This window comes from Doryrhamphus excisus, chromosome 1 (assembly GCF_030265055.1).
Source record: "Doryrhamphus excisus isolate RoL2022-K1 chromosome 1, RoL_Dexc_1.0, whole genome shotgun sequence".
In the NCBI taxonomy this organism is placed as follows: Eukaryota; Metazoa; Chordata; class Actinopteri; order Syngnathiformes; family Syngnathidae; genus Doryrhamphus; species Doryrhamphus excisus.
Window position 1 is genome coordinate 30,582,350 of NC_080466.1, and position 25,222 is coordinate 30,607,571.

At 39.8% G+C, this 25,222-nt stretch overlaps 2 protein-coding genes across 11 annotated transcripts in view; both read right to left on the reverse strand.

Moving 5' to 3' along the window:
- disp1 (dispatched homolog 1 (Drosophila)) overlaps positions 1-20,685 on the reverse strand; it is a 76,443-nt gene extending 55,758 nt beyond the window's left edge. For 5 of the 6 annotated variants that reach the window (XM_058090501.1, XM_058090508.1, XM_058090492.1 and 2 more), the window contains exon 1: positions 20,510-20,684. The gene's annotated coding sequence lies outside the window, so the exon portion shown is untranslated. Of the gene's footprint in view, positions 1-20,505 lie in introns of all 6 variants that reach the window. The other variant, XM_058090518.1, reaches the window with a different exon arrangement.
- A 247-nt stretch (positions 20,686-20,932) lies between these two features.
- LOC131140210 (uncharacterized) overlaps positions 20,933-25,222 on the reverse strand; it is a 34,753-nt gene continuing 30,463 nt past the window's right edge. For all 5 annotated transcript variants that reach the window (XM_058090436.1, XM_058090460.1, XM_058090445.1 and 2 more), the window contains 5 exons: positions 23,200-24,597; positions 23,073-23,114; positions 21,997-22,062; positions 21,863-21,926; positions 20,933-21,768 (listed from right to left, as the gene is read on the reverse strand). In XM_058090436.1, coding sequence (XP_057946419.1) covers positions 21,707-21,768; positions 21,863-21,926; positions 21,997-22,062; positions 23,073-23,114; positions 23,200-24,597 — 1,632 coding nt within the window. In that variant the 3' untranslated portion in view covers positions 20,933-21,706. The remainder of the gene's footprint in view (positions 21,769-21,862; positions 21,927-21,996; positions 22,063-23,072; positions 23,115-23,199; positions 24,598-25,222) is intronic.

Below are 25,222 nucleotides of genomic sequence, written 5' to 3' on the forward strand. Positions count from 1 at the left end.
TTTGAGAAGCGCTATACAAATAAAATGTATTATTATTATTATTATCAGGAGCTTTATTTAGCTCAAAACAACTGTATGTGATGAATAGGAATAATTGTATGACATTAACATTGTTACATTGTCTTATATCAACTACTGTATTTGTCGCAGACCGCTAAGAATCCCATTGGACCGCCACAGATACATTGGTAACTACTTTTACTTTTATAATATTTTTCAATATTTGTTTAAAAGCACAGTCATCTCTTGTCACTTTGCAGTTTGAATTTTCCAGCTTCATGCTAATTATGATTTTATATTAGCGTTTTGTGCCAAAATTGGTCATTTTCCAGCCTAAAAACGCATAATTAATAAACTACAATGTATATACAGTATATAAGGCATTCGTAAGATTAATTCAAAGTCGCTGTGACTATGTAGTATTCACCACAGGTCACTAGGTGTCAGTAATGTGACTGTAAATGTTCGATGAAGAACCAGACTTGATTGATGGAACAACAGGCTTGACATCAGTATAATAAACACAACTCACGGCAAGCTAAAACTCAACTCTGAACCCCCAACATCACTTCCTGTCCGCCCGCTAGTCACATTTATAGCAACACACAAGTACAAGTACTTGTCTTAAAAGATTTGTTTTCTCTTAGTACAAGTGTAAAAGTGACTATAGGGGTGTTATATCATGTGTAGAGGGCTCTAATAATGTTGTAAATAGTTTTTCTATTCTCTTACTATGGAAATATTCTATTTATAACTAAGAAATCCTACTTTCATGGAAATTCCCTTATCAGGGTTTGGTCTGAAACCAATTAATCACGATTAAAATAAATAACAAATAACACAAAATACAAGCAATACCATGAATAGAAGGTTCAAGAGGACTACAAAAATATGATGACATATGACAATGCCAAAAACTGCAATAGATTTTATTTTTTTTGACTGGATACTTCAGGGCACGCCGCAGAAATCAAATTAAGCATAATCAGCACATTTCATCTTTCATTTCCGTCAGTGTCACACACAAGTCTTTAAAAGAAACCTCATGGACTGTATACATGAATTTCAAAAAAGAAAAAAAACCCAGCAGGGGAGAGGTTTTATCACAGAGAATTCGGGGAAAGGCAGAGGGTCGTACCTGGCTTTAATTTCAGCTGTCTGCCAGGATTAAGGCGCAGTTCATATAGCAAAGCGGTAATCATCTGCAGTGGTAAGGCACTCGTGCACGGCTGGCTGGCCCCCGGGGGCAAAAAAAAAAAACTCGAGTCATTTCGTGCTTTGTGATCTCCTCTAATAATTATTAGAACAACCACGCATTTGCACTGATGCAACATCCAAAACATGTTCAAATGGAGTAGAAAGTCAGGACTAGTTTGCTGCATCGTGTACATTATTAAACCCATCACCTTCCAGCTGATTCCAAACCACTGGAGAAGCTTTTCAGCACGGAGGATATATGTGGAGGTTAGTCTGCATGGAGCCCAAGCTGCTAACCACATCAAAGCATGCACCACTGTGGTGGGGAGGAACCAAGCCCAAAAGGAAAGCCCAAAGTCCCTTGAGCGGACTGCACACACATGACAAGTTTAGTTCACAAAGACGAAATCTGTTCATCAGAAAGTAAAAGTGATCTATTGTGTGTTATAGATAATTAAGAATTAATTAGTTGGAGCCAATATCTCGTCATAAATGTGGTTATATGTCCCAGGGCAACCAATCGATGGTTAAAATCCGCAAATAATCAAGTGTCTATTTTGATACTGAAACACGGATGTCCCAGAAAAAGGCAGATTTGTACATATATAAGCCGTATCAGACACTCGCTATGACGATCTTTTAAAAAAAACACTAAAATCATTGCACAGAAACTTAACACTCAAAGGGTAGCTAAGAAACATACAGTACAAGTACCAATGCATTTCATATACCGAAGAGTTATTTAACGCCCGATAAAAGACAGAAATCGAAACTTTTTTTGGTAGATATAAATTTTATATAGGCTTAGAACACAATAATCTGTGTGCCTTGAAAGATCAGTCAAAATTGTCTAAAATGGCCGGTACTGAATGGGTTTTCTTTGGAAAAATGGCTTGGATTGAATGAGTATTGGTCCAATATCAGACCAAAACAAAATCATCCGGCATCTAAAATTTCCGATATTGGCACTCCAACATAAGCAGTCAAAATTTGCATACAACCTACATACGATTTTATATTATTAGAAACCTCTAGATATGAAATAACACCCCTATAGTCATCTATTATACTCGTCCTATGCAATAACAAAAAATAATATACAGCGTTAGCAAGACATAATATACAGTAGATCACATGTTAGCATCCTGAGTTTTTTTGGTTGTTTTTAACGTATTTAAATGCATCTTCAGAATACCTCATATATATATTTTTGGTAATTTTGCCATTTTTATTGCTTACTTTAGGGGAAAAAATATGTCAAATTGTCTTAAATATACATATTTTCTTAATATATTTTTGAAAAACTGTGAGAGTGAAGCTACGAAATTTGAAGTGCGAAGTAGCGTAGGATTACTGTATTGCGGAATAAAAACAAAGCTGATCCCAGGCAGCTTTGCTCACATTGCTCCCAGGCTTCTGGAGATCTAAGAGTCGGAAACTCAGGAAACCCGATCTCTTTGACACCTTGGCAGTGAGAACGGACGTCTGCCACCTTATTAATGCTAACACCCGCCGACAAGGACCCAAGGGGGGCAAAGGAGTGACTTAAGGTACATGAAGAAATAAGGGCTACGTTACACTGACACAGTTACAGCCGAGCATGGAAGCTGGTTCAGTTGTCGGTAAAGGCGGTTTTTTTTTGGGGAGGGGGGGGGTCGTAAAAACGCCAAGTTCTTTATTTTAATAATATTAAGATAGCAATGAAGACCAACAGCAAAAATGAATATGTGCGATTCTGATCAGGGTTTATGCTGCCGATTACTCACTATTACTACTACTACTTACTCACTATTTTAACTTCTTCCCATAATGCATTTCATTCGGAGCACTACTAAGCTGATACATTGTGCATTAACACAAATGCTAATAAATGGCCATTGAAGAATAACGCTAATTCCCTCAACCGGCCTTTACTACCATCTCATCGATACTGTATGGCTGTCCTCAGCTATGCCTGATAATCTATCATCATCTAGATTGACCAAATTGGTTACAAAAAACACTAAAATCATCGCACAGAAACTTAACACTCAAAGGGTAGCTAAGAAACATACAATACAAGTACCAATACAAGTTTAAAATTAACTATTTTAACTTCTTCCGATACCAGTCATCCATGAGTGCGATCGTCTGATACCGAACTGTACATTTTTCAATTTATTATGAGTGTTATTGGACGGGGGCCCAATCAGACAATTCCAAGTGCCAGTTGCAAATAGGTAAATATAAAAAAAAGTAAACATTTGTCTTTGGATTGTCTTTTTTTATCTTTATTTGTGTGATATGATTTTTGGACTATTTGACACAAGCTCCATATGAGACATGTCATTTTGGTCAGTTTTTGTTATCCGCCTATGCCGATCACAATTTTTTTTACAGAAATCATCTGATATTGATCGGTGGACGATCAATCGGAGCATCCCCAGACAATATGCAAAATGTTACATAGCATCCGATGCAGCGCCTGCCTTGTTCCACTTTATACCACAAACCAGCAAAATCGCAAAAAGCAATGGGTGGAATTACAATTTGTATCTAATCATGAAAGATGAACAATATCAACGATTGGAGCGATAAAAAAAATATATCCAGGTGGTTGATATTAATAGATTTGATTACCATTTGAAAAAGCAAAACAGTCTGAAAAACACATCAGGTATCCAGATGGTCCACCCGTCTGGTTCTTATCATTTTATACACAGCATACACAGATAAAAGAAAAAGACAGACGCGGGACGCGAAGACAGTTAAATCACTTGGCGCAGACTTGAAGAGATTAGCGGAGCAGCAGAACTTCTCGTCAACATTCTTCTCTCATGTGTTGACTGGCACCTGAGGGGTGACAATGACATCACATTCCCATATGGGCTGGCATGTGCAAAAGCCCAAGGCATGGCTATCATCATCTAGAATGACCAAATTGGTTATGATTTCAATAGAAGACACAGTCTAGAGACCAACGCCGCTGCTCACTTCAAAACAGTCGAGTCCTACTATCTGTGGGGGTTACAGAAAAAGGACACCGGACACTTGATATGACTCATGGTGTCATCTTACAAAAAAAACACTAAAATCATCGCACAGAAACTTAACACTCAAAGGTTAGCTAAGAAACATACAGTACAAGTACCAATACAAGCTTGAATTGAACTATTTTAATTTCTTTCTAATTCTCTCACCGGCCTTTACTACCATCTCAGCGATACTGTATGGTTGTCCTCAGCTATGCCTGATAATCTATCATCATCTAGATTGACCAAATTGGTTATCATTTCAATAGAAGTCTCTCAACTGTTTTGAAGTGAGCACCGTACTATCTGTGGGGGTTACAAAAAAAGGCGGATTTGTACATATATAAGCCGTACCGGACACTCAATATGGCTGACTCATGGTGTCATCTTACAAAAAAAAACACTAAAATCATCGCACAGAAACTTAACACTCAGAGGGTAGCTAAGAAACATACAATGCAAGTACCAATACGAGTTTAAAATGAACTATTTTAACTTCTTCCCATAATGCATTTCATTCGGAGCATTACAAAACTGATACATTGTGCATGAACACAAATGCTAATAAATGGCCATTGAAGAATAACGCTAATTCCCTCAACCGGCCTTTACTACCATCTCAGCGATACTGTATGGCTGTCCTCAGCTATGCCTGATAATCTGCCGTACCAGACACTCAATATGGCTGACTCGTGGTGTCATCTTACAAAAAAAACACTAAAATCATCGCACAGAAACTTAACACTCAAAGGTTAGCTAAGAAACATACAATACAAGTACCAATACGAGTATAAAATGAACTATTTTAACTTCTTCCCATAATGCATTTCATTCGGAGCATTACAAAGCTAATACATTGTGCATGAACACAAATGCTAATAAATGGCCATTGAAGAATAACGCTAATTCCCTTTACTACCATCTCAGTGATACTGTATGGATGTCCTCAGTTATGCCTGTCCCTAAGTAGGAGCTCGTAACCCATATCTTAGCTTGCAGTTCATAGCAAAATAACAGCCAATAGTGTTGGGACACTATGCTAACGGATATGCATTCTCTCTTCTCCCTGATATTTGAGTGCGACAGTCCGTGATTAGTCAACTCGCAATTTCAGCAGATACAAATAACTTGGGTCTTTAGTCTTTCATTATTTACCAGGGCTTTGAAATGAAACTGCATTTCTGCTCAATATTGGCCGAGGGTGCGCATGCTAAATGTGCATCAAAGTTAAAGTGTCACTAAGAAAACTATTAGTGAAAAGGTATCTTCTTGCTAATGTGTAGCATAACAACTCAAAATATGCTCAAAGTTACAGACCTCGCAACTGTCAAAAACAGGACGCTTACCAATATAAAGATTCACTCGAGTAGCATAATGAATCAATGGCTACCCATTATTATTTTAGCAGCTGAACAACAGCATGCATAGAAACTAAAAACCAGACATGTCAGATTTTTTTTTTACTTCAAATTCCAAGTCCTTGTAATTCCTTTCCCGCATCTCTCCTGTCTTTCAGGGACCTGAGCAACTTCCTTGTCTGGGAAAGGACGTACTCTTCTTTCTGTTGTCTTCTAAAAAGGAGAGGAGTGCAGGGGGGGGGGGGGTGACCCAAAAGAGAACATAGAAGAGGTGGTATGCAAACAGAAGGTCCTTATCAAGTGGAAGCAGCACACCAAGAGCCTTGCAAATGAGGGCTGCTTGCAAACCACAGACCAAAGTGTGTGTGTGTGTGGGGGGGGGGGGGTGAAGAGATCTTAATTTGTTTGAACAGAGTCCCGGGATTTGATCAAACTACAAACACGCCAATGGGGAAGTTTGGTAAAAAGGAGACTGGAAAAATGTCTGAAAAAAGACTGAAAAAAAAATTACAAGCTCTGCGGTATTGACTCACAGTCTTGTTTGATTTATTAGTTACAATGCCTCCCTGGGGAAGTGTTCAAGACATGTCCGACTGGTAGGAGGCATCGGGAAAGACCCAGAACATGTTGGAGAGACTATGTCTCTCAACTGGCCTGGGAACGTCTCGGGATCTGCCCCCACGACCCAACCTTGGATAAGCTTTCTGGGTTGTAGAAGACAGCCTACTGCAGTGGTTCTCAATTATTTTCTGTCATATCATACCCCCACTCAGGGACAAAAATTTGCCAATGAAACATTATTTATCTGTACTGTACAGACTGAATTTGAGACTGAATCAATGAAATGCAACAAAACGGAGAGCAGTGAAGTATACAAGCGTTATTTAAGAGTCAAATTCCATGCTGAGAAAACAAAAATTCAGACATTTTAGGAGGTCAAAGTCCTCCTTGCCCTTGAGAGTTTGGGGATGCAGTAGCTTTGGGATGGACACCAGAGAGGTCACGGTTCAACAACTGTTGGAGAGAGGCTTCCTGACTACAGTTGAGCAAAGTATACTCTTCCTACAGCCTCAATCACACGTTAACACAACACCAATACAAAACTTTGCAGAAAATTCTCGTAAAAAAACAACAAAGTTTGACTGTATTTTGACCCATTGTAGTCTTTGTTTAATGGTGTAGGGCAGGGGTCGGCAACCTTTACTATGAAAAGAGCCATTTCACCCACTTGCCCACTAAAGAAAAATAGCCTGGAGCCGCAAAACGTTGTATGTTTAAAACAACATTGGAGGGAAAAAAAAGACGAGTTGGAGTACTCTTGCTAGTACTGGAGATAAACTTTTGTTTTTAAATGAGCTCTAATTTATTTTTTAGAATCGTCAAATAACTCATTAATAATAATTAACTCAAATAACTCAAAGTATTACTCATTTCCCTTCATGTTAACCTGTCAGAGAGAACTGGATAGCATCCTGTCTGCTCATTCAGTCACCAGTCAGAACTCAGTCAGGATGCATTCATGGTCTCACACAAAGTTGGATTTTTGTAAACTCATAACAAAGACGTGCATTTTCACCACACGGGTGCTAAAAAATATTCAAGCATTGCAAAGGGAGCCGCAACAAAGAGGCTGGAGAGCCACATGCGGCTCTGGAGCCGCGGGTTGCTGACCCCTGGTGTAGGGGTTATCGTTCTTTGGAGCGGACTCCGGGTTCGGGTTCGAATCTCCGCTAGTGAGCATCATCGGTATTCATCATCAATTCTCGTCAAAAAAAAACAAAGTTTGACTGAATTTTGACCCATTGTAGTCTTTGTTTAATGGTGTAGGGGTTAGCGTTCTTTGGAGCGGACGCCGGGATCGGGTTCGAATCTCCACTAGTAAGCATCATTGGTATTCATCAGGAAGGGTATCCGGAATATAAAGGGCTCATGCCAAAAATCAGTATGCGGATCATCTGTGGCGACTCCATAATCAGGAAAAAGCCGAAACAAACAAACAAGTAGTACTTCCAGTGAGAAAACAGTATATAAAATATATAATAAGAGACAGAATAGGAAAGGTTGATCCCAGGAATATAATTTGGTTAGCACAGGATGTCCAACAATATGAATTGGCTAACATTGCACTGGAGGAAAAACTTGATAATACTTGAGAGATCGCATCCGCGTGTCAAATTTCTCTGCAGGCCTCTGAGGTTGGAGGACTGGACAGAGTTGGGAAGGACATTTTTTTGTGTGGTTGAAAATGTTGGAGGAAGTATGAGATCACATCCTGCTGTCAGAAAACCTTTCGGGTGTCTGACACTAAGGCATCGGTGAAAAACGTAAGTGAAAGGGAAGCGAGGGAAGTAAGCTATGTGTTTTGACGATTGAAAGGTCATTAAGGGTGACATGATGGGAGTGGCGGGGGAAAAGATCAGGGAAGAAGACTCAAAACATTTGAGCTAACGTGTTTCTGGAATATAGACACTTCAAAAGGTCTTTCTTCATCAGGCATCATCAGTTCTCGAAGGATCTCTAAGGTTCTCTAAGACCTCATTGTGGACACATGAGCTTAAAATACAACTTTACTTCACAGGATGTTTGGCCTGAGAATGAACATTCATGCCGTACTGACCACGACCAACAGGACTTATTAGTACTGTGGAACCTGTTTAAGTTGGACCCGGTTATGTTGACCAATTCATGGCTCCTTAAGTCAACATACACGCCTGAGACCATGGGCACTACCAGTCAAAAGTCCAAACCTTTGACTGGTAGCGTACATGGTTAGACGCTTCTGTCAAAAATGAGTCTATTCTATTTCAGTACATCACAATTTCAGTCATTTTGTATTTTTACTTTTGTTTTTTTACAGCCATGAACATGTCGGACTCGACGTGTTGTGAGAACACAGCCTCTTCTAGCACACAACCGCAGCGTCTGAAACAAAATCTGACTTCATCGTGTGTCATTTCGCAGGAGGACAAGTGGGCTGTTAAGGGGCCCTCGGAGGGTTGGGTGAGTTGCAGAGTTGGCTGCACATTGAAAGCCTGATTGAATGTAAATGTGCTGAAAAAATAATTACGGTATTTTCCACCCTCGTGTTACACAAAGACTAAACTTTACGATGCACAGTGGTCAGCTTGTATCCTTAAAAGCTCAACATGAAGTTCATTTTGATTTTAAAATGTTTGCAATATTGAGCAACGGATGTTATCTGACATCCATAGTTCTAAAAATAACATGTGAACAGTGAACAGATGGATGATATGTATACTATGTGAATAGCTGTGTGGTATTGAAGGCATTTATTTGTATATTGTTATGATTACTTTTCTGTTTTCCTTTTGTTTTGACCATAAAATTTAGGGTACTGATTCATCAATTTAGGAAATCCACCGACCAACTGCATACCAGTTCTATACACAAACATAGAGTACAAGAAGATACAAATAAGGGATACATACAGCTAAAGAGGACAGCAAAATGAGTGAAAACTACATACAGATAAAGAGGACAGCGAGACGAAAGTAAGTGACAGGGAAAGACGATGGAAATGAGGGATAAACATGGCTAAAGAGTACAGTGAAACAAGTGAAACTTACGGGGAAAGAAGACAGAAACGAGTGATAGATACGGCTAAAGAAGATAGCGAAAGAAGACAGCCGGGTAGTGATAGATACGGATAAAGAGGACAGCGAGACCAAAGGGATTTATGGGTAAAGAACATAAAAATGAGTGATATGAAGCTAAAAAAAAAGACAAGATGAGTAAAAGGGAAACAGCAGAAACAAGAGATAAATAAGGTTAAATAAGATAGTGAGATGAGTCAAAGTCACCAGAAGTCATAGATACGGATAAAGAGGACAGCGAGTCGAGAAAAAATTATGGGAAAAGAAGACGAGTGATACATACGGCTAAAGAAGATAGCGAAAGAAGACAGCGGGGTGAGCCAAAGTTACGGGTAGTGACAGATAAGGATAAAGAAGTGATAGATATGGATAAAGAGGACAGCGAGTTGAGAGAAAATTCCGGGAAAAGAAGACAGAAACGAGTGATAGATACAGCGAAAAGCAGATAGCGAAAGAAGACAGCGGGGTGAGCCAAAGTTACATAGATACAGATAAAGAGGACAGCGAGACCAAAGGGATTTATGGGTAAAGAAGATAAAAACGAGTGATATACAGCTAAAAAAGTTCAAGAGATAAATACGGCTAAATAAGTCTAAGTCACCAGAAGTGATAGATGCGGATAAAGAAGACAGCGTGTCGAGAAAAAATTACGGGAAAAGAAGACGAGTGATAGATATGACTGCGAAGAAGACAGCGAAAGAAGTGAGCCAAAGTTACGGGTAGTGACAGATACAGATAAAGGGGACAGCGAGACCAAAGGGATTTATGGGTAAAGAAGATAAAAACATGTGATATACAGCTAAAAAAAAAAGGGATAAATACTACTAAATAAGATAAATAAAGTCACCAGGAGTGAAAGATACGCATAAAGAGGACAGCGAGTTGAGAAAAAGACGATCGAAATGAGTAATGGATATGGATAAAGAGATAGCGATAGTAGTGAATGTTATGGGGAAAGACGATAGAGATTAAATTAATATTCCTTTATAAATATTTAGTGTACCACCTGTTACTAATGAGAAAATATATATTTTCAAATGATTTTCACTGATTGGAGCATCCCTACATTTAACAACCGAGACTGCCTTAAGTGCTGTACATCGTTTTCAGCGCCTTGTAGTGAAACTAACCCAAAATATTTATTTATGATGCAAAATGGCTGTAAAAAGCAGGGTTCCGCGCCATGAAAATCATGGAGCCAAAGTTATGGTCTGGCATTAATCTTAAGAGTCATTAAAAACGAGAGGGAAATTATTAGTGACAGGCTTAAGGGATTACATCATGCTTTGGGGTTCAAGAGCCTCCCCCCCCCCCGAAGCTAATAATAAATGGTAGGAGCAAAACTGCTATTGGCAGTTTTAGTGCAGTCCCAACACTGGAATGTTAAACCTGGCAGTGAACCAGAGCTGAAATTAAAACTAATATGTTTTTTGGTCACCAAAAAAAAATTAAAAAATCGGGCTATAAAGTAGTCGGGTTTACTCAATGCCGCATTGTGTGCAGCTGGGTAAAAACATTAGTTTGTGGTTTTTAAATCAAGGATTTGTTGGACATTTCCTGAGTACCTGTGCTGTGTTATTTTCACCATGGGGGAGGGGAGGAGGGGGAGGACTGTTTTCCAAATAAATTCCAGGAATCTAATGGCAAGATTCAGAAGGTGAGGAGCTAGGTCAGTTGGCCCACAACATGCAACTTGCAACTACCCCTCAGGCGATACAAGACTGAAGGAAATTGCACAACCATCCTTACTAAGGATGTCAACATTAAATGTACGACATCACTTTAACTATTATAACAAGTATAAAGTATAAATTTCAAGCAGAACACACTGACAAAAATGCACATTTCCAACCCACAACAAATGAAATTATATTGGTATGTTCCAATCCTGGCAATATCCGTGCTGGGAACCCGGATAAAAGGAATACTTTAAAAAAAATGATTTAACCAGTTATTTCGGTTAATATGGTTTTAAAGTTTTCAATAAAATATACAATTGTTCAAAATTTCACAACAAATATTAAGAATGGGCTGCACGGCTGAATGTGAGTGTGAATGGTTGTTTGTCTATATGTGCCCTGTGATTGGCTGGCCACCAGTCCAGGGTGTACCCCGCCTCTTGACAGAAGACAGCTGGGATAGGCTCCAGCACCCCCCACGACCCTAGTGAATGTTTAATAAGTGGGTGAGGAAAATTTAGGGCTAGGTGATCGGGTTCCTATAGTCGAAAAAAATTGAATCTGTAAATTCAATAAAAAAATTAAAAATTAAAAAAATTAAAAAAAAATAAATATTCAAAAAATTTTCACATGCCCACCACCCTCGTAAAGATTTTCTTCCAGAAAAGCCACAGACATCACATTACCACCACCAACATGCTAGGTTAATTAGCGACTCCAAATTGTCCATAGGTATGAATGTGAGTGTGAATGGTTGTTTGTCTATATGTGCTCTGTGATTGGCTGGCCACCAGTCCAGAGTGTACCCCGCCTCTCGCCCAAAGACAGCTGGGATAGGCTCCAGCACCCCCCACGACCCTCGTGAGGATAAGCAGTAGAAAACGAATGAATGAATGAGTATTTTACTACAATTATATATGTTAATGATGTACTATATTCGTACTATTGTGTAGGTTCTTTCTTAATTTGCCCAACTCTGTAATTTTGGGGTCTAAAATGTCATCTAACCCTTCCAACAAGCCATCCTCAGCCACTGACTGACACCAGCTTTGCATGAGCACTGGTCAAAGACTCTTTCCCCTTTGAGATGGTCATTGTTGTTGGGGGGGGGGCCGGTGGGGCTGATAAATATTTACTCTTCCCAGCTTGGCAGGGAAATGAGTGGGAGGGGACGGGGGTGGTCGGGGGAAAGGGACCTATTGTGACAAGAGGGGGTCAGAGACGCTGACAAGCCAGCGGGGTCTTTCCTTCCCCGCTGGCATCTAAAATCCCAATACACGACTGGCCCAGCACCAGTACACCCAATAGCGCTAACGGCTTAGAGTGGAAAGAAGCAGGCAGACGAGACTCTATCAAAAAGACAAGAAAGAAAGAAAGAAAGAAAGGATCCTGAAAAAGAAAAGCAGGGATGCTAACCCTTATTTACTTGCGAGACCACCAGCGGAAATCAGAAGACAATTGTGCAAAGATGATCCACAACACTAAATGTAATAAAAAAGTGTTTTGTGGTTAATGGCTGAAATTCCATGGAGGAAAACCATGTCAACAAAATGCCGTAGGTTGAGCAATCCTTTAGATCAGGAAACACATAATCAACATATCATAAACTTAAAAACCAACATCTAATGACACAAACAACATGATTGCCAGAGGCACTTAGATGAGCATAAACATCCCCCGACCATTCATTAGGCAAATAAAGCCTGGTGGAGAACCCGAGGCCTTGGAAGGCAGAGGTGCATCGTTTATTAGGTCCACATGATCAAAGTTAAGGGTGTGTTTTGTATGTGTGTGTGTGTGTGTGTGTGTGTATGGTTGACGAACAATGAGCTGGCAGCCCGGCTTACCACAGTTGTACAGTCAGCCTAGTAATCAAGGGTTCACATGCACAAGGCAGACACACACAACACAGCTGCTAGCAGAGTACTGACAGGGGAGGGGAAGGGGGGTCCATGACTGGATAATACACATTCCAAAATACTGTTTGAATCAGACATACACACTACAATAGCCCAGGTGCTGATAATCCATGCATTTACATGTAAATATACAGGACGGGTCAAAAGTTGGCTGCACTTTGGTTGAGTGGTTTCCACGCAGGCCTCGCAGCTAGGAGACACAAGTTCAATTCCAGCCATCCCCATGCATGCGGAGACTCCGGTTAACTCCCCCATTCCAAAAAACATGCTAGGTTAATTGGCGACTCCAAATTGTCCATATGTATGAATGTGAGTGTGAATGGTTGTTTGTCTATATGTGTCCTGTGATTGGCTGGCCGAAGACAGCTGGAATAGGCTCCAGCACTCCCCACGACTCTTGTGAGGATAAGCGTTAGAAAATTAATGAATGAATGGATTTGTTGCAAAAATATTTAGGGCAACATGGCTCAGGTGATTAGTGAGTAGTCGTTGCTGGTTTGATTCCCGAGTCCCCCCCGTAAGCATGTTGAAGTATCCTTGGGTAAGATACTGAACCTCTGGCAGAGTATCTCCCATTGTCAAAGTCGTAAACCACTTGAATGATTGCCGTTTTAGCTAGGAGAGCCGAGATCAATTTTGCCATTCTTCAGTAATCGGCAATAGAACATAGGTAACTTTCAGGAAAATATCAGTTCCTAACTAAAAACATGAGAAAACCAACTTTTTGTGAAAATATTTCAAGCTTAACTTTCACTTTAACACAAATATTGTTTAGTAACATAAACACAAAAATGGGTTGTTTTACATTAAAAGTGCTCATGCTAAAATATCCATATCATACTTTTTAATATCGATACAGTATCGTGGAACAAAGTATTGCGACATATCGCAATTTTCTTATATATATATATATATATATATATATATATATATATATATATATATATATATATATATATATACTATATATATAATATATTTTCTTACACCCCTATTTGTTTATACATTTTGCCATTCTTCAGTAATCAGCAATAGAACATAGGTAACTTTCAGGAAAATATCAGTTCCTAACTAAAAACAGGAGAAAAACAATTTTTTTGTGAAAATATTTCAAGCATAACTTTCACTTTAACACAAATATTGTTTAGTTACAAACACAAAAATGGGTTGTTTTACATTAAAAGTGCTCTGAAGTGTTAATGCATTAATGGAGAGTTGCATCATTACCTCTTTTTGCTTGTTGCGCAAAAAAACATCAAAGTGTTTAAAAGTGTTTTTAAAGCCTGGATAATATTGTTTGAATGTGTTTAGTTTCAGCACAGAGGATGATCAAACACAGCAGCGACCGGTTTTAGAAGACAAGGGCTGAGCTATATGGGTCAACTTGACAAATTCCTACCTTTCCACAATTCCCTTTAAGTCTGGGAAGACACAAACAATCTGTTGATTCAATGGTGGAATCCTTTCCCTTAAGCCGCTATTTGCTTTAGCAGTAATGACACAAGGAGAGGAATTTGAGAAATGCCTGAGTATAGCAGACTCACTTCCTCCAGACAGACAAGACAGCAATGAAGTCTCCTTCAAGAGGACTACAGACAACATATTCTGGTCTTTGTTTACAGGTGATTTTCCTGAAAAAAGAGACCATTGCTTTACCGTGTTTCTATTAATCAATAATAATATCAATCAAACATTGACCAAGTACAGTTGTCCCTCGTTTATCACAGTTAACTGCTTCCAGGCCCGACCGTGATTAGTGAATTTTCATGAAGTACGCTTGGAATATTCATATTAGACAAATCAATTACGACCTTGTAAATATGGTTCTCAAAATGATTAGAGCACTCTAGACGGAATATAACACCCCCATAATCAACTTTACACCCATCGCTCAATATAGTAGTCATAATAAGAGAAAGTAAGACATAATATAGACTCTTTCACAGATACACAAACAAACCCCTAGCCTAACCCCTAACCTGGACTGGTGGCCAGCCAATCACAGGGCACATATAGACAAACAACCATTCACACTCACATTCATACCTATGGACAATTTGGAGTCGCTAATTAACCTAGCATGTTTTTGGAATGTGACAGGAAACCGGAGTACCCGGACAAAACCCAGGAATGCACAGGGAGAACATGCAAAACTCCACACAGAAATGGCCGAGGGTGGAATCGAACTCGGGTCTCCTCGCTGTGTGGCCTGCGCGCTAACCAACAGCCGTGCAGCCTACTTAGGTACATTCATTCATTTTCTACCGTTTATCTTCACAAGGGAGAAGGGTGTGCTGGAGCCTATCCCAGCTGTCTTCGGGCTGGGAGGCGGGGTACACCCTGGACTGGTGGCCAGCCAATCACAGGGCACATATAGACAAACAACCATTCACACTCACATTCATACCTATGGACAATTTGGAGTCACCAAGCTAATTAACCTAGCATGTTTTTGGAATGGGGGAGGAAACTAGAGTACCCGGATCAAACTCAGGTCTCCTCGCTGTGTGGCCTGCGCGCTAACCACTAGACTACCGTGCAGCCTACATATGTACATGTGTATTATAATTACACAAAAACAATTCTTACACAAAATCAATATACTCTCGTCACATCAAATTCATCAAATTAGCTAAAATTTGCATAGTTTGAACACATTTTAAGAATAAACCATGAAACAGCATGGAACCGCGATATTTTTTTAATATGGAAAAACAGATAGATGATAGATGAGTCTGCGAAAGTCGAAAATATAGTATGAATGACAGCAGACATTGGTACGGACGTTACGAAGGATATAATTGTCCGTTTTGTGGCTAAGTAACATCGAATCGACTTTAATCTTTGGCGTTTTGGTTAGCGTTTGTGTAGAAATTGCTTCAAGCCTCCAGGATCCCAAAGACTTTCTGTTCGGGTACACTTCAGAGAGTCGTGATCAAGAAAAACATTCTATCATGTTCGTTCGATAAGCGATCAAAGCAAAGATTTACTGCTTCACCTTCTTACCCCCGAAAACAAGATTAGAAATCTTTGCAGTCCATGGATTCATGGAACATGTATCTACGTGCTCTGCTTTTTACGCTTTTAAGTTCTTTGAGCTGTTTGATTTATTTCCAGATAGGGGCACTTCTTGGTCACGACTCCGAGCTGATAGTCCAATTATCAACAACAACAAAATATCAGATTGAACTACGATTTTAAAATAACGAAAATAGTAACACCGTAAGAATCAGTCTCATTCAATAACAAACTAAGTTTACTTATCTTTTAAAATTAATTTACCACAAGCACAGACAAAGGCATATCCATCCAGGCACACCCGTCCCGTTTGGTTTTGCATGGGGGACCGTGCCATGACAACACGTTTCATGTTACTCAAATAAATGGAGCAGGCGTTACAAACAACAGGACTCTATGACAGATGGTTAAAATAAGCCTCAAAAGACTCAACATTGTAAACAAGTAAATACAGTTCACTACTAAGTCCCCAAAGCGAATGCAGACCATTTAAGGTCGGAATATCGTGATTTGACACCCACAAAGAAGCAAGAAAACATGTAATGGTAATGGTTTTATTTCATTTGAACATGCATCAGATTACACTTGAATGCATCCCATAATCAGTTCACAGTTCCACATGTCCAAAAGGAGTAGGAAGAAGCCGATACCGACTTTTTCGTAGTTTTGTTTTTAATTTGCTGATCTCAATCCCACCCTCGGCCATCTCTGTGTGGAGTTTGCATGTTCTCCCCTGTGCATGTGTGGGTTTTCTCCGGGTACTCCGGTTTCCTCCCACATTCCAAAAACATGCTAGGTTAATTAGCGACCCCAAATTATCCATAGGTATGAATGTGAGTGTGAATGGTTGTTTGTCTATATGTGCCCTGTGATTGGCTGGCCACCAGTCCAGGGTGAACCCCGCCTCTCGCCCGAAGACAGCTGGAATAGGCTCCAGCATACCCCGCGACCCTCGTGAGGTTAAGCGGGAGAAAATGAATGAATGAATTTTAGAGCCTTCTAGACATGAAGTAACACCCCTATAGTGAATTTTATACTCACATTACCCAATATAGTAGACATAATAATAGAAAATAAGATGTTTTTTACGCTGCATAGTGTACGAGTGATTAGCGCAAGGGCCTCACAGCAAGGACACCCTAGTTCGATTCCACCCTCGGCCATCTCTGTGTGGAGTTTGCATGTTCTCCCCGTGCATGCGTGGGTTTTCTCCGGGTACTTCGGTTTCCTCCCACATTCCATAATGACCTCCCATGCCAAAGCTTACTTAGGGAAAAGAAGGATGGCAGTGACCCTTACTTCCACTTATCCACATCATCCATCTTTGGGTTTCCCCAAAAATACATTCCCATTTAATTTGTATTCCATTCCATGGAAAAAAAAACACAGTTCTCTCCTGTAACTTGTTAGACAGATTGGCATTTGTCACAAACTCGGTTGAATTCCTGTCCGTGGGTACAGGTCTTAGATCAGTGGAGCTCATTAGGTCTTGCCTGCTGTTGCACTCACTCAAACCAGACATGATGGGGTGGAAATTCAAAGAAACTGATACGTTTCCTTGGATAAGGCGGAGCATATTAATGACTTCCTGTATTTGCCTGGAAAACAGATGCACCGAGGAAAAAAAATCCGATCCATGAGGCAACAAAAGGCACGTTACACATGACACAGAGCTAGAACCGTTCTCGTCATACATCAGCGAAAACCAACCCAACCCAGGCCTGCGTTTTAAGTTGAAATCTACGAACATCCTGTCCCTGTCAAACGTAATTATGCAGTGCAGACCACAGAGACCATATAATGGGGGACTGGGGATCTGCCAACACCACAGCAAGTGCCATTAGTAAATATACTCCAAGACAGAAGGCAGAACCTGATGCCAGGAGACTCAACCTTCAGCTGCCAACCAGAGAGACGAGACATTACATTGTCCTCCGCCCCAATGAGAAAGCCTTGCAGTTACCTTGAATCACATACTTTTATTTCTCTATGTGTATTTTAAGCTGGGTACTGGGTCCTATATGTGCTACACAGCTAGAGGACCCGAGTTCAATTCCACCCTCGGCCATCTCTGTGTGGAGTTTGCATGTTCTCCCCGTGCATGCGTGGGTTTTCTCCGGGTACTCCGGTTTCCTCCCACATTCCAAAAAACATGCTAGGTTAATTAGCCACTCCAAATCGTCCATAGGTATGAATGTGAGTGTGAATGGTTGTTTGTCTATATGTGCCCTGTGATTGGCTGGCCACCAGTCCAGGGTGTACCCCGTCTCTCGCCCAAAGACAGCTGGGGTAGACTCCAGCCCCCCCCCACGCGACCCTTGTGAGGATAAGCGGTAGAAAATGAATGAATGAATATTGGAAGGAAGCTAAATGTGACTATAGGGGTGTTATTTTTTTTTAAATGTTTTTTTTTCTTATTTAGAAGGTCATAGATGGGTTTTCTATGCTAAAACTATGAAACTGTTCCATTTAAAAATATGTACGTTTTTTCCCCGTGTAAAATCATTAATTTTTTGTCATTAAAATTCAACTTTTTTCTCTGAATATTTTGACTTTATTCAGTTAAAATTACAGCAGTTTTTATTTTCATTTATGCCATTTTTTTCAAACTATTTCAGCTTTTTTCTTGTAAATGGTCATGTCATGACTATGACTTTATTGCTATAATATTTTGACTTATTCTCTTTTTCAGCTAACTAATTATCCCAAATTGACAACTGTCTCATAATACTACATCATTGGAGAAATAATCTTTAAGCTACTCAAATACAGATATTTTTCCTCATGATGTTAAACCATTATTCTCAAAATTTTTCTGAATATTTTAACTTTATTCTTGGAAATTTACTGGTGATTTTTCCATTTTTGCAGGGCTTTTTTTAAAGGTTTTGTGGTTAAATTCTATTTTTAGAAGAGTGCCAATACCAAAACAACCGTGGGCCACAAATAGCTCCTGGGCCACACTTTGGATAACCCCAGCTGAAACCCTTTTAACAAGGCACGCTTTAGTTGCGTAAGACAGTGAGAGTATCAGCGGACTGGTTGCTTCACTGCATCTTCCCTTGCTTGTTTAGCTCTTCAGATAAATCCCCAAAGATGGGGGCCTGTTCCCCCCACAGGGCGCAGCCTCATTAGGATGTGTTGTACAAACACTGGAATGTTGACTGGCTGGGGGGGGGGGGCAACAGGGGCTTTCCTCCCGGGGACACATGTTCTTTGCTGCAGCCTGACCCTGGTAGTTCTGGACCTTGTCGAATTGTATTTGGCTCATTTGCCGCACTCCTGGACTAAACCTAATGTTACCTAAATGAGGTCTGCAGGCGAGAGGTGCAGCTTTTAATAAAAATTAATGTGTGTTGAGGCAACACAGGGAACTTATGTTTCCAGACCTCCGCCTAGTGACATTGTTCCTTACTTATTGCGATTTACACCATATTTATTTTATTGACTTAGTTAGATTCCTTGACAATGGAAACATACAATGGAAGGGTTGGAATGACTAAAAGAATGATCACATTAACATGCTAACACTTAGCATAATAGCGCTAAGTGTTTACGGAAGTGTCTCCCTCTGAAAATGTTATGCTAACATGCTAATGCTAGCATGCTAACATGCTACTGATAGCATGTTCACGTTACTTAACATAAAGCTAAGTGTCTGTTTAAGTTCATGTTCATGAAAATCGCAAAAAAATGCTAGTATGCTCATGCCATGCTAACACCTAACACAGTAGTGTCTACCTATGAAAATGGTTAAAAATGCTACGATGCTAATGTTGGCATGCTAGCAATGCTAACAGGCTAATGCTATACAAAAATATAGCATGATAGTGCTAAGTGTTCATACAGGTGTCTACCCATGAAAACAGCTAAAAATGCTACTATGCTAATATTAACATCCTAGCGCTGCTAACATGCTAACACCTAGCATGATAAGCACGTACCACTTACATGGTACGTGTTTATATATGAGTCTACCCAAATAGCAAAAAAAATGCTAGTATGCTCCATTAGCATGCTAGCAATGCTATTAAATATGATATTAATTTTTTTCCCTTCTGTAAAACATTCAGAGACTTTTCTTATTACCCGTCCATGCAATCAATATCCAACACAAGAGAAAAAAATGTCTTTACATTTCACAATTAAAGTGTCAAAACAGTCAAAACATTTGGTTATGTTTTTAAACAATTGTTAAACTTCGAGGATTAAAAACAAAAGAGCATGAGGAGGACCCACAGAGCTGATGTTGTGTTATACCCAGAGCAACACTGCCCTCTAGTGGCCTTTATGTATCATGTCAGCCAGTGGTGTCCAAACTTTCCCAGCTTCGGGCCCCATAGCGAAAAATGAAAGGATACAATTATATCACATTCGCTTAGTGGTAGACGCACACTGATGACGTCACAATCAAACCTTCCCGTGTAATCACAGCTGGCCCCCCGAAGCTAATGCTAGTCCGTGCTAACCCGGAGCACTTAGCTGTCAGACAAACGCGTATCTTTAGTCACGTCACGTTTAAAACCGGCCTTAAACACGCGTGTTATACAAGTAAAAAAAACAAACCGCTAATGGTGACGCTTTACCAGCCCGGCACCGTGTTAGCTTAGTGACGCTGCTAGCCAGCGGACATCTGTGAGCAAAACAGCTGGCTGAACAAGAGCGGATGTAACGCGTGCTTTGTTTTGGAACAGAAGAGGCTCACGTACTCACATTCATGAGGGGAAATCACATCTTAGGCTTGTATGTTGGATGATAAAAGCATCACTCGTCCTGCGATAAAGTTGTTGCCGGATGATGAGGGACCGTATTCACTTTCCAGGAATCAAACCACGAACGCATGTTAGGGTGGGCGGATCGATCCAAGGATCGATCTAATCGATACCAAATGTAATATCCGTATCGGACATGTGTTTATATTGTGTTTTTTTAATTCCCTGTTATTTTGATAATTTTATTATTGTATGGATAGTCACATTGTCTTATATTGTTGCATTAATATATTGTTAAATTGATGCATTATATTTACTTGGTATCAGATCGATACCAAAATGTGCTTAATCACTCACAGTGCGACTGAGTTTGTTTCCAAAGTACCAAACTATTAATTAATAAACACAAACACACACCAAAAGATACAATATAAAAAACAAAAAAACAAATAAAAAACAATGATTTATTACATAAAATATCACATTTAATGAAAGACTCCATTGTATTGTTCCTTCTCGGTTGTGCATCAAATCCATGCTTTGCCAAAAATGAGGCGTTCAAAAAATGTCCTCCATGATTCATCAGCGTTACAAAAGGCATGTCACATAAAAAACTATATTTTAAGTTTTACTTGTTAGTGAATTACATTCTTTATATCAAACAAACAAACAAAAAAATACATATAAATATTATAAATCAGGGGGAGCCTATTCCAGCCGTCCTTCGGGCGAGAGGCGGGGCACGCCCTTGGACTGGTGGCCAGCCAATCACAGGGCGCATATAGACAAACAACCATTCACACACACAAATCATTCGCCGTTCAATATCAACCACATCGAAAAGTGCATCGTTTGTCATTTACCCGGTATATGCTAAGCATTAGCAAAATGAAGTAGTTTCACTTGTGGCTGTTACAGCACTGACCCACCAGGTTCAACAGAACAACATTGATACACTAATAAACATTATAATATGTTATTAATATTGGTATTAATGTCAACAATTCAACTTTGTGTCACATATTGTGTGTTTTTTTTTTGAAGGGCCAATAGAAAACAAACTGCAGGCCGTAAACAGAGCTAGCGCCTCACTTTGGACACCCCTGATGTAGATCTTTGGGACTTTGTCAAAAGTTTCAAGATCAGAGTTGGACTAAATGGAGTATTTAAGTGCAATATGAGTAATAATTGATTTGATTCAGGTATTGGAGAAGGACTGAGAGCTGCTTGAGTTTGCCGTGTTTGACACACGGTAGACATCTGAAGGACAAAAAAAAACGCAAAAAGAACTGTTAATTACAAAACATACTCAAATAAGCAAGTAATCGTTAAACGTAAGTAAATCAAAACCTACTTCTTTTTCCACGCAGTCTGTAAAACCATTTTGGTCCACTGGAAGAAGTGCCACCGCTTGTACTCTAATAGAAATAAAAGCAAAAGTACACAGAATTCAACCCAACTTCAAACACACACAAAAAAAAGACTTACCGCAGTTTGATTGGAGCTGGAGCCGGTGCTTGTTGAGGGATGCTTCCTGGAAAGGATGGCTTGGATCTACAAGCAGAAGCAAATTCAATGTCAACTGGGGGTGCAATAAATGGTAATGGTAATGGTAATGGTTTTATTTCATTTGAACATGCATCATATTACAATTGAATGCATCACATAATCAGTTCCCAGTTCCACATGTCCAAAAGGAGTAGGAAGAAGCAAAGCTTATTAAATCCTACCCCTCCATCTGGTACTTTTACAATCAATAACTGTTACATTTGTTCACTTCCTGCTTTCCTAATATAATTTAAGTTTGTTTTTTTTAATCTTTAATTTATTAATTTTTTATTTTATTTTATTTTATTTTTGTCACATACCGAAGTACTTGGTGATATGAGCATCCAATGCCATAATGGGTACCATAGTAAGTGTCAATATAGTGATATATATAGCACATCATGACTGGTTCAAGACTCTTCATCCTTGTATTTAGCAAACATCTACTGTTACATTTGTTCACTTCCTGCTTTCGTAATATAATTTAATTTTTTTGTTCGTTTTTTAATTTAATTTAATTTAATTTTATTTAATTTTATTCACGTACCGAAGTACTCGGTGATATGAGCATCCAATGCCATAATGGGTACCATAGTAAGTGTCAATATAGTGATATATATAGCACATCATGACTGGTTCAAGACTCTTCATCCTTGTATTTAGCAAACATCAACTGTTACATTTGTTCACTTCCTGCTTTCGTAATATAATTTAATTTTTTTGTTTGTTTTTTTAATTTAATTTAATTTAATTTAATTTTATTCACGTACCGAAATACTCGGTGATATGAGCATCCAATGCCATAATGGGTACCATAGTAAGTGTCAATATAGTGATATATATAGCACATCATGACTGGTTCAAGACTCTTCATCCTTGTATTTAGCAAACATCAACTGCTACATTTGTTCACTTGAATACGCTTATGTGACGTTACGTGAAACCCAATAATATCAAAGTAGTCCCCTTACTGCATGTGGTTCTCAGTGGTTTTAGGATAATTTAAGTCAAATTACCTTTGAATCCCAGAGTGTCCCAAACACTAAAATGAAGAATCCCTAAGAAATGGAAATCAAACACACAATACATCACATTAAATGTATACGCTTTAAAAAATAGAGTTGAAAAAGTGTTGGCAAATACCTGTAGTGAATTGAAGAAGGCAAATGCAATATGGATGGCCTCATTTGTGGACGATACCATGGTTCCAACTCCCAAAGACCACGTCAGTCCGAACAATGGAGTCAAAATGATCACACATCTGGCAACGACAACCAGCGTGTGCTTTTCATCGGTCGGGTTCGCCTCTCTCACGCCTCTTTTCAGCATTTTGAACAAGACCACGATTATGATCAAAATGTTTATAAGGACTATGGTCAGAGCCGGTATCACTAAGGCCAGCAGGGCTTTGGTCTTCAACCAGTTCAGCCAACATGCGTCATTCTCCCTGATGTATCCATCTTGCGGGGCGGTGACAGCGACGGTGACGACCGCTATGATCAGAGGACACACGTAGCCTAACATGAAGCCAATTGCTAACATGGCGGACTTGGACATATGGGAGAAGACCATGACGGTGCGGTACAGGAGTAGAAGTCCCGACACAAGCATCCAGAAGAATAAAGCCAGGTAGAAAAAGTGCATGAAAAAAGTAGCGGCGCTACATGGTCCTATCGGGACCTTGTGGTCCTCGTCCGGGTTTTCAAGCGGGTTCTTGGCGTAAGAGGCGGCGATAATGAAGCAAATGTCGGCGATCAGCAAAGACAGGGCGGTGTTCACGATGGAAACATGGCGCATGAACGCCGTGCTGTTTCTGGTCACAGCTTTCCAAACGTATCCCTCGATGATGAGACAGATGACGAGACTCGCCAGAGATATTCCGACTCCGACGTAGGTGATCACGTCCAACGCAACCCGAATCGACTCGGGGATATCGATGGCCATGAGAATGGAGAACGAAGTCAGGTGGTCACAGTTACAAGTCACTGTGTCGTTGATATCCGAAACTAATACGCAGCCATCATCGTCCCAGGCGCCCAAGTTATCGAAACGTGTAAAATTCCAGAAGACGCACTGCGGGCTCTCAGTCAGGGAGTCGTTTAGTTTTTGGAAACTCAGAGTAATATTTCGGATCTCTGTGTTTACCCTGACTAGCGCCACCGCGGCGTTGATTGTGTCGTTCGAGGACACAGATGCGTTGGTTCCGGGATCGCTGTTGTTAAAGCTGGAATTCCGTGGTGGCAGGACATTATTAAGCGTGGAGAAGATAATAGTGGTGATGGAGACATTCTCGCTGTTGGTGTCCGGAATATCGATGACAACGCTGGAGTTGAGTTCTGCCACGAAGGAGTCGTTGAACGATGTTCTGTTGAGCAGAATCAACGCAGTCCTGATTGTGAACTCTCCTACCAAGACGTCAGAGAGAGTCTCCATCGAACCCAGCAACTCTGAGCTAGCGTTGCGGGTGACATTTTCTCGAAGAATTTCCCAGGACTGTCTTGCGTCGTCACCGATGATGACATCAACCGCCTCCAGGACATTCTGCAAAAATAACCACAGACGTCAGAGCGAGGTTCGTTACTCAAGGTTTTACACTGCAGTACGGTGGAACCGGTTTACGTCAACGCCCTGCGACCAAAGCTGAATGATCGGTTGTCAGCAAAATCTTGCTGTCATTCACCGTTCAGTGTTCAAAGACTGGATACCAGGGGTCTCAAACTCAATTTACTTGGGGGGCCACTGGAGCTAGGGTCTAGGTGGGCCGCATCAGGTCCCCCCCCCCCCCCAAAATAAACGCATTTATTAAAAACAGAAAAATATACAAACTTTTTCAGTGTTTTGGTTCCGATTTTCTACAATAAAAGCTCTGATAAAAACATTCCACTGTTCTCAAATATCTTAATTTTTATTTTTCTGCACAAAATAAGATGAAAAATAAATAAATAAATCAAGAATAAAGAAAATCAATCAGTAATAAATAAATAATAATAATAAAACGGCAAATAATAAAAACTTAAGAAACCACATATAGTTGGTGGGTAGACAAATTTTTTTTCAGATTAAAATGAACAAAGCATTATTAGAGCCCTGTAGACATGACAAAACACGACTACGTATAGTCACATTTATACTCTTTTTATTTACAACATATTGCGCAACTGCAGGG